We start from the raw sequence: 9,766 nt of genomic DNA on the forward strand, positions 1-9,766 counted from the left end.
TCCCAGAGCCTAGCTGAGAAGCAGTAGTAAGAGACACCATTAAAAGACTTCTCAAAGTAGTTATTTTCAGTCTTACTCAGATAAAGATCCAGAACCTCAGGAGGCCTGGACTCCACCTCCCTCCCTGTGCCTGCTTGGCAGGAGCCACTGCTCAAGAGTACCAGAAGTTATGGGGAGAGTTAGGAAAAAAAAAACCTGGGGGTGCTTTGAACTTCCCAGAGGACTTGGCAGGTGTTTGATGTTCAAAAGCACTTCTTGCCTGTAAAATGTGTCTCTGCAGAGCTCTTAAGTTGCCGACTGAGGCTGACCAGTGAGTAGACCCGTGGGGGTGGCCCAGCTTGGTTCCTTTCCCAGCTGCTGGTCCTGCCTCTATCACGGCCTGCATGGGAGTTGTCTTTCCCCAGGCAGAAACTGTCAGAGGAACCATCTGGTCCAGTTTCTTATGACTGACTCGTAGGAACAGCAATCCCTCTGGGAGCTAGGAAGCTTGGCTGTGGCAGTGAGACACTTATCTGTGGCTAGCTCCTCGTCTGGCTGAGAACTACAGAAATGCACTGCTCCAAAGGGTCTCCAGGGAACACTAGGCCAAGAAGACCAAGTATTCTGAAACTCAGGCGGCAGGGCTCTTTGCTATTGTTACAGTTTGATATAAAATGTCTCCCAGAGTTTCATGTGTTGAAGGCTTAGTTGCCAGGCTTTTAGGGGACTGTATCCTAAGGGCTATGACCTAATCCCTAATTTAATCTATTGATATATTTATATTATGAGACTATTAGAAGGTGATGTAAGCCAAGAGATTGTCCATGTCGTTCAGGCTATATCGTGCCTGGGCCCTTCCTCTAACTCCTGTCTCTACTTCCTGTCTGCCATCATATGAGCCTCCTTCTGTCCAAATGCACAGGACCAAGTAACCATGGACCCAAACCTTAGAAACCATAAGCCAAACAATCTTTACTCCATTATATCTGTCTGGTGTTTGGTCGTGGCTATGCAAAAGTGAGTGATACAGCTGTGGGAGGGGTGGGATGAGGATGGAACCAAAGGCCTTAGTATCTGATGGGTGACTGGCTGAAGACCCATTGGACAGAGGATTCCTCTTTTTGCTGGTCTTCCAAGCAATAACTTCCGCTGGTGAAGCTAGCCTCATGCTCTCCATTCTAGAATCCCCTCACATCAGAAATGAATGGAGCTCATGCCCACCTCAGACCTTCCATTTCATTCTTTGCAGATGTTAGATTCCTCCAAAATCTTCCTTCCCTCCTGTTTAGTCTTGGGATATTAGAGCCGGAAAAAATTAAAGCTCACTTAGCCCACCTCTCACTACTAAGAAAAATGAGACCACACAAGGTAACTCACCCAAACTTGCCTGTCACTGCCCCGACTCAAGAGTCTGGGCTCCACCTTCCACCCACCAAATCTTATTACAAAAATGTTGTCTTTATCTCCTCTCTCTGATTGCTTATAGCAAGGAACGTAGCAGTAGTCTGGTTTACTTAGTGTCTGGATCATTTATTCAGACCAGGCTCAAATGTGTGCTTCATGCTTTATCAGGAGTAGCTCTGGCTATCCTCAGACCAGTGCCAGATTCCAGATTTATTAAAAGGGTTAAAGATGGGCCAACTAGGACTGTGCGTGCAACAGATTAGTAGGACCCCCTTGTGTTAGTTTCACTTCCGGCAGTTTTAGTTATATGATGTCAACTAGAATCCAAAATATAAAAATTCTGGTAATAAATAATTGATGAGCTCTAATTCACATGCTTTGAGCAGTATGAAATATTGTGCTACTTCACCTGTTGTCTGTTCAACATCTCTATCCTATGTACACTACGCACCCATCTATCACCACGATGCTTTCTTAGATATCAGATCAGCTGTATGATATAAGTCCTTGAGTCAAATAGACTTTAATTTAATAATGGCCCAAAGCTCCAGAGCACCAATGGTGGAAATATTTTCTTACATAGTTGCAATTGCAATTGTTCTATTTTACTGTTTTTAGACTCTTTTAAAAAAATATTTTTTATTGATTCCTTGATCACATCGTACACCCTAGTCCTAAGCATCTCCCTGTCCCATCATATCCACCCTTTGCTCTTGAATTCCCCCCAAATAAAAAAACACAACAAACAAAAAGCATAGAAAAACATTTCATCGTGGAAGCTGAAGTATGTTGCAGTGTGTCCGATAGTCTATCCTTCTGTCCACACATCTTCACTTACAGATGCTCATCGCAATGAGTCATTCATTGGTCTGGTTCAAGATCTCTGGCTTCTGTGACACCATAAATATTGGCTGCTCATTGGGAATCCTCCCAGTTATCCTGTTGTTGCCCTGTGTCATGGAGATCCTACAGCTTTGGAAAAGTAGGACTGGCCATTTCACGTATCCCAGCCATTCGCAAATGATATAGATTTTGGGATGGGCCAATTCAGAGCTCTGGATATGGGCTTGGGTGGTAGCTGAGCTGCTGGTCAGTGAGCCACCAAGGAGAGCTTTCTAGCTAGGCCACCCAGTGCCACCATCAGCAGGAGGCAAGGTTAGGTCTTCTGCTCTCATGGCCTTGGGCCAGCTCATCAGTACCCATGCCTCCAGAGACAACTCCACTGTGCTGCCCAGTCTGAGCAGGGGGCCTGGGGAAGGGGCAGTACTTTCCCAAAGCCTGCAAAGGGCTGAGCAGCTCTCCTATTCTCACAGCCCCTGGGCTGGCTTACCCTTGACCTCACCATCAGGGCTAGCTCTCCTAAGCACTACAGCCAGTGAGGGGGCAGAGCTAGTTCTCCTGCCCTCAGGGCCAGCTCTCACTATTGCTCCTGGGAAAGGGGAGGGACCCATGCCACCACATGACAGATGAGTGGTGGAGCCAGCTCTCCTCCACTCTCCCCTGGGGTCAGCTCTCCTATCTGCCTTCAGTAGCGAGGGGGTTGAAGGCATCTTCCCCACCCAAGACCACCTCACAGCAGAGGAGTGATGGGGTCAGCTCTCCCTCACTAATACCCTTGGGTAGTTCACCACACCCCAGCCAGCTCACCCACTATCCTGATCCCAGGACAAGCTCTTCCATCCACCTCAGAAGGTGAGGGTTGGGGGTTAGCCTCTTAATGTGCTTAAACTTTAAATTTAAGTCAAATTTAATCTCAGGAACCCCAGTCATACTTTAGGAAAAGGTATCTGTAGTGTTTGTTGCTATTGCCAGTATAGGCAGCCACTGGGGTCTTGGAATGTATACCCACCACTAAGTAGATAATCCACTCTTGACAGGCAAGCTCTGAAATAACTGCTGTATGATGCTCCCATCATGTCCTCAGAGACCTAAGAAGGAAATGGAGGTCTTACTCCATAGGCAAGAACTCAGACACAAGAGGTCATGCAGAGGGCCCTAGATCTTACAGCATAGACGATAGGAATTGGGACCAGGTTTCCCTTAACTACGAAGTTCTCCGTTCTCCCGCATCCCATCAGCTCTAGGTCCTATTCTTGGAAGTGACATAGAGCTGTCTCCCTCCCTCTTCTTCTTGCCACCCAGTGCCTCTTGTCTGGGTTCAACAAGCCTATGAATGTACTAAATGAACTTGTTCTTTCCACTGAGCAAAATGCTTATGACATGGGCACAGGCAGAACTTTTGTCTCTAAAAAGCAGGAACTAGTTGAAGATGAAGCCAAGGACCCAGCTTTCTCATGTTGTTAGTGGACCGCTTCTGGACAGCATCTTTGTGCACTGAGTAATCTCTGTGTGGATAGGCAGTGTCTGCAGTGCCCACTGGTCATGCCTGCTCTATTCTGGGAGGTGTCAGGCATACCATCCAAGAACACAGAGTAGCTGCTCTGTCACAGATGGAGAAGTAGGCTATTGTGGATGCCGTAGGAGCTAGGTTTGGGCTGCATGTGAGGAAGGATTTTATTTCAAGTTCGGAGCTAGTTTGGTTGCCACAGTGAACCTAATGGTTGTATAATAGAAGTCTTCCCTCCCTCACCAAGACCCAGACCCACTGTTCCTTCTTTCCAGCAGATTCCATAGCCCTGCGCCCTGCAGAAAATCCCCCCCAGCATACTCCGAGCTGAGGAGCACTAGTTAATTGATCTTCAAGTAGTTTTGATAATGGTTCACTTTATCACTTTTTCTATTTTGTTTGGTTTTAAGATATTTATTGCTCAGCCTTTTCACATTAAACTGACACAATATGAATATTTATAGGATGCAGTATAGTATTTTGAGCTATGTGTAATGATACAGTAATCAAGGTGTTTGGCATATTCGTCAGTTCAAACATAAGTCATCTCTTTGTGTTGAGAACATTTAACATCCTCTTGTAGATAATTTAAAATATTCAAAACAGGGTTACTAGCCAGGGTCATCTGCTTTGCCACGGATCACTAGAACCTGTTCTTTTCACCTTCCATAACTTTGCCGTTGTTGATCTTTCATCCCCACCCCAGCCTCTGGCAGTCCCCCTATTTCATTTTTGAGACTAGCTTCTTTAGGGCCCACAGATAAGAGAGAACATATACTGTGTCTCTTCTGTAATTGTCTTATTCCACTAAGCATAATGTCCTGGCAATTATCCGTGTTGCTTCAATGACACTATCGTACCTTTTTAAAGACTGAGTAGTACTTCATTGAGTATGTGTGCCCCTTGGCTCCTTCTTCCATTCATCCCCTGCCGGATGCTTGTGGTAATCACATATCTTGGCTTTCTGAATACTATGCCAATAAGCATGGGGGACAAGTCCTCTCAGCACCTGTTAAACTTCCTTTGGATGCATACCCTGAAGTGGATTGCTAAGCCCTTTTAGGCATAAGCTTGACAGTCCTTTTACTGATCCAGACTTGACTGTTCTCGGCTCCCACACAGCTTTATCCTTGGTCTAAAGTTAGGAGTCTAGGAGGAGGAAGCACTAAAACAGAATCCCCCTCTGCTGGCTTGTCCCACTAGCCTGCCTCCTCTCTCCATAGCTCACATGGGATTGCCCATCCCAGCTCTCAGTTTCTGCCTGAGCATCTGGACTTGGGTGGGAGGTGGAATTGGGTAAGCCTTGGCATTCACAGTGGAGCAGGGAATAGGACCCAGGTGAAAGCAAGTCATGCTTTTTGTTTCCCCCAGTTGGACCCTGAAAAAGAGGGGTTGATATCAGACTGACAGGGAAAAGCACAAGGCGGTGGTATTGACACAGCAGAGCGTCCCAAATCACTCAGGAGCAGACAAGGACGGTTACGTATGGCTGCCTGTGTCCAGGGTCTACAGGCAGAGTGACCCACATTTCTCTTTTGGCTTCTACAGTGTTCAGTTCTGTAACTAGACAAACAACACCATGCTAGTGCACATGGGAGACACCATGTGCTGATGAGGAGACCCGCAGACATTCCTGTTGCGTGTAGAGTGGCTCAGCTGGCTTCACTGCCAAGTGGCTGCCAGCTGTCTTCCTGCCGACTGGCCCATTGCTGGATGGCACATTCTCCATGCTCTTCCTGAGCTCCTCTCTGCCCAGCTCAGTGCCTGCAAGATGCTCTTTGTTGAATGACTGACTAATACAGTCTATAAACGAATAGTCCCAGTTGAAAACACAGTAAGGTACTTATATTAAAAATTTCTGTTTTTTTTTTTTTTTAAAGAGCAAAAAGCCAAGTTCTAGCCAGCAACCACTCACTGTACAATCAGCCAGTATTACAAGGCAATGAAAATTTTTTTTCACTCTTTTCCATTTTGTCAACAAAGGGATTTGACCTCCCTAACTGGACAATAGATAATCTTGTTTACTCTTCACATGAGTAGAAACTGTGGAGTACTTGAAAGTGGACTTTGATTTGCCTCTGAAGCTCCAGATTATACAGCCGACTCTGCTCATCCCAAATGCTGGGCTCTATGGATTGGATAGAAAGCTATAGCAACTGCCTACCACCCAGACCCCAGTACTGCACCAGTAGGAAAGGCCACTCTCAGTGCATTCCTTGTCTATGTGTCCCCCTCATAGAGTATCCTGATCATACAGGATATCCCTGTGTCCTCTCTGAGTCAGACAGAAAGATAAGGCTTATTCTGTATTGTCCTTGGTCGTTTTAAAACAATATGGCTGCTCAGAGGAAGTTGGATGTGTTCATTTTCTGTCACTATGAGAAATGCCTGAGAAATGGGGAAGTGTGTGTTTGGGCCCATAGTCTAGAGCCTTCAGTCCATGAGCAGTTGACTCGTTAGTTTTGAGCCTGTGGAAGCATGGTAGAGTGGGAGCACATGATCAGAGAGAGTTATTTATCCTATGCTGGATTTGAAAAAGAGGAAAAAAGGAGCTGAGTCCCCCCTTATCTGCCCTCTAGAACCTGTCCCCAATAAACTTAAGTAGTCCCACTACACCTTACATCTTAAAGGCCCCACTACTTCCCAGTAACTAGGGCCTTTGGTGAGATTCAGGATCCAGTTTGTAGGAAGAGCTCAGAGGCGAAGGGGAGGGGGTGCTTGATAGAGCTCTTGAGTGTGGTGGTAAAGACTGTTCAGAACCAGATTCTGTAGGTTTTGTTTCAGTTCTATTGAAATGAAATTCACATAACATGAAATTAGCCATTTTGAAAGTATACAGTTCAATGGCCATTGGGCACTTGTCTAGTCTGGATGTTTCGGACAGTAGGATCATGCAGTGTGTGATATGTAGCTTCTACTACTTTGGTTTTGAAGTTCTCCTAGTTTCCATTCATTGGAATTACATTCTTTGCCTATACTAAATCTGTTAATACCTGTTCATCTATTGGTAATGACTAAACATAGAGCTTTTAGGAAAATCAATTTCTCTATTTCTCTCTGTCTCTCACCCTCCCTCCCTCCCCTCCTATCCCTCCCTTAGTCTCTCTGTCTGTCCATCTGTCTCTCTGTCTGTCTCTCTCCCTCTCTCCCTCCCGAGCCCCCCTCCCTCGAGTGTGGCAGGAGGGATTGAACCTATGGCCTCACCTATGGCCTCTACCACTGAACTATAGGCCCTGCCCTCTTTTTCCTTTTCATTCTGATGCAGGGGCTCATGAAGTTGCCAGGGCTCGCCTTGAACTTACTCTATAGTCCAATCGTTCCTTGAACTTGTGAACCTTTTGCCTGAGCCTCCCCAGTTACCTGGGGTTACTGACTCCATCACGAGGCTCAGCAGCAAACTTTTGTCTGACTTTTAGTTTGAGCAGCCACTTTCCATTCACTGGGGCATAGATCTAGAAATCACTGGATTGTGTGGCAACTCTACATTCAGTGGTTTGGAAACCCACTACACCATTTCACAGCAGCACACACTATTTCATATTCCTGCCCTGTTGCCTGGCCTTAACTCCACTCCTATATAGCATTGTCCTGCTGTTTGAACTTGGACAAGTCACTTCTGCCTTCTGAGCTCACAGCTGTATCTTGGGGACAGTGATGCTGTCTGCTTAATGAAGAGGTCAGTCAGAGTGAACTTATTTGTCCAGTGAAAGACTGAGAAGCACTAGGGCAAAAAGGCTAGCATGAAGGGTGGCATGCAGCAAAGATCTCCGATCCAAACCCAAAGGCCCTCTCCCTTCAGGGAGCCCTAGTCCTTGCATGTTTGGTAGGTTCCACAGCTCCGTGAGCCTGTGGTTTGCAAGGCAAACCAGTCTCTGGGACCAAACAGACCTGCTTCTCCTTCTTATTACTGGACACAATTCATGACTTCAGCTAGGGTGGGGAAGTAAGAAAGGGTAGAAGGAAAGCCATTTTTTTTCTTTCATCCAAAATGGACTGCTGAAGCTAAAGAGGAAGGGACATGGCAGCCTTGCTTGAATATGAGCACCTTGGAGGTGACTCCTTCCTGCTGTCCCTTGCAGATGGGGGCTTTGTGCCTGGCTAAAAGACAGGCCCTGCAAGGAACAGCAAAGGGTCCTAGAAACTTCCCCTTCCCAAAGGTGGGCTCAAGGTGGGAGGGGAAAAGACAGAAAAGTATAGTGGCTAAGCCAGAGTAGGAAGAAATGGAGAAATACCTGGGAAAAGAGAATATGGAGACCCAGGCTCCAGCACTTATGTAGCAGGTGAGCAGCTCAGTCATTATGTGGGTCTCAAACAACTGGAGTGGGGCCTTTCCCTAAAGCTGTTGTCTGTCTGTGGAATCTGTTCCCCTAACTAGGCTGTCTTGTCCGGCCTCAGTGAGAGAAATGGTGCCTAGCCCATATGACAGGATGAGGGAGATACCCAGGAGGGCCTCCACTCTGTCAGAAGCTCAGTGAGTGTCAGAGGAGAAGAAAGGGGGGACAGAAATCAGGATGCAGAGTAAATAAATTAAATTGAGAGGGGGGAGAGAGAATGAATAAATAAGGGGGCTAGGACCAAGACAGATACTTGTCTTATTCTGTTTACATCCAAGTCTGACCTAAAATCAGAAGGTGGGAGATAAGGAGAGAGCACCCTTGTGAGAACAGACCAAAAGCACCAAGAAGACCCAGGAAGCAGAGGCTCTGGGCTCTAGTGAACACATGGGGAACTATAAACTCTTCGTGTGAGGTGGTTCCCAGACGGTCCAGCCCATCTGGAACCATTTGTCCAAGGTTCTGGTGTGACAGAAGGCCCAGCCCTTCCTTGCCTAATTGGAGATATTGTGGCCTCTCCTGGTCAGAGTCAGAAGACAGTAGGAAGAGAGAGTGATACTGGGTCTGGCTTGAGCATCTGAAACCTCAAAGGCCCATCCCCAGTGACACACATCTTCCAACAAGGCCACACCTCTAATAGTGCCACTCCCTATGAGCCTGTGGGAGCCATTTTCTGTCAAACCACCTCACAGCATCATGGAACTGGCTTCTCTATTATTCAAGCTACTGTGTCTTTAACCATTGGCTTCTCACATACTAAAAAGAGGTGGTCCGTAGTGGCCAGTGATATTTCTATAGCAAAGCATGACTGATGCCTGAATCCTGTCCCGATAGGTCTGCTCTTAGCAGCTGCTACCATACCACTGTGATGTAGCAACTGCTGTCTAAGAGTAATCTGTACTGCTGCCAGCCCATATGCAGACATGTTTCCACTCACCTACTTGCATTTCTTCCTCCCCCAACAGGACACACAGGACCAGCCACTGCTACCGTATTACCTACCGCCACATGGAACGGACACTGTCCCAGAGAGAAGTCAGCAGTGTCCACCAGGCTGTGCAAGAGGCTGCTGTGCAGCTACTGGGTGTGGAGGGCCGTTTCTGATGTTGTGGCAGTACACAGGCCACAGCCCTCATGGAGCTCCAGGGCTCTCCAGAAAGGGGGAAGCACACTGTTTGTGAACTGGAGTGTCTGTCCTCATTTGATAAATGGGTCTGCTTTAGGACTTTCAGGAAATAAAGGATCACTTTTTAGAAGCATTGACATAGCATTTGTCTTTTATTTGGGGGAAGGAGAAAGCAGACACTGATATAAGAGTTCCCTGCTATTCGTTTAGAAATGGTTGGCCCATTGGCTCTCCGTATGGTTAATTGGTCCCTGGGTTCCATTAAGCACCAGGCATGATTCTTGCCTGACAGGCTCTTCCAACCAAGTAATGAGTGAAGCCACAGAGAAGGGTCTCAGAAACCAGATATAGTACGGGTGTGCCTACTGTTTGTGGGCTTTGCTTGGCTATAGTCACAGATCCTGCATTTGGACAAATTGGAGGTTCATGGCAACCTGTGTCAAACAAGCCTGTTGTCCCCACTTTCTTTCAGTTCCAATGATCATTAGTATTTCTTAGCAGTGCTTTTCAATTGGGATAAATATATGGTTTTCTTTTTTTAACATAAAGTTATTGTATACCTCACAGAGGGCAGTA

At 46.6% G+C, this 9,766-nt stretch overlaps 1 protein-coding gene across 5 annotated transcripts in view; it reads left to right on the top strand.

The window, feature by feature from the left end:
- Fars2 (phenylalanyl-tRNA synthetase 2, mitochondrial) overlaps positions 1-9,323 on the top strand; it is a 440,651-nt gene extending 431,328 nt beyond the window's left edge. For all 5 annotated transcript variants that reach the window (XM_031359625.1, XM_031359626.1, XM_031359624.1 and 2 more), the window contains one exon: positions 9,030-9,323. In XM_031359625.1, coding sequence (XP_031215485.1) covers positions 9,030-9,168 — 139 coding nt within the window. In that variant the 3' untranslated portion in view covers positions 9,169-9,323. The remainder of the gene's footprint in view (positions 1-9,029) is intronic.
- Positions 9,324-9,766: the final 443 nt, after the last annotated feature.

The sequence above is a fragment of the Mastomys coucha genome, unplaced genomic scaffold (assembly GCF_008632895.1).
Source record: "Mastomys coucha isolate ucsf_1 unplaced genomic scaffold, UCSF_Mcou_1 pScaffold7, whole genome shotgun sequence".
Lineage (NCBI taxonomy): Eukaryota > Metazoa > Chordata > Mammalia > Rodentia > Muridae > Mastomys > Mastomys coucha.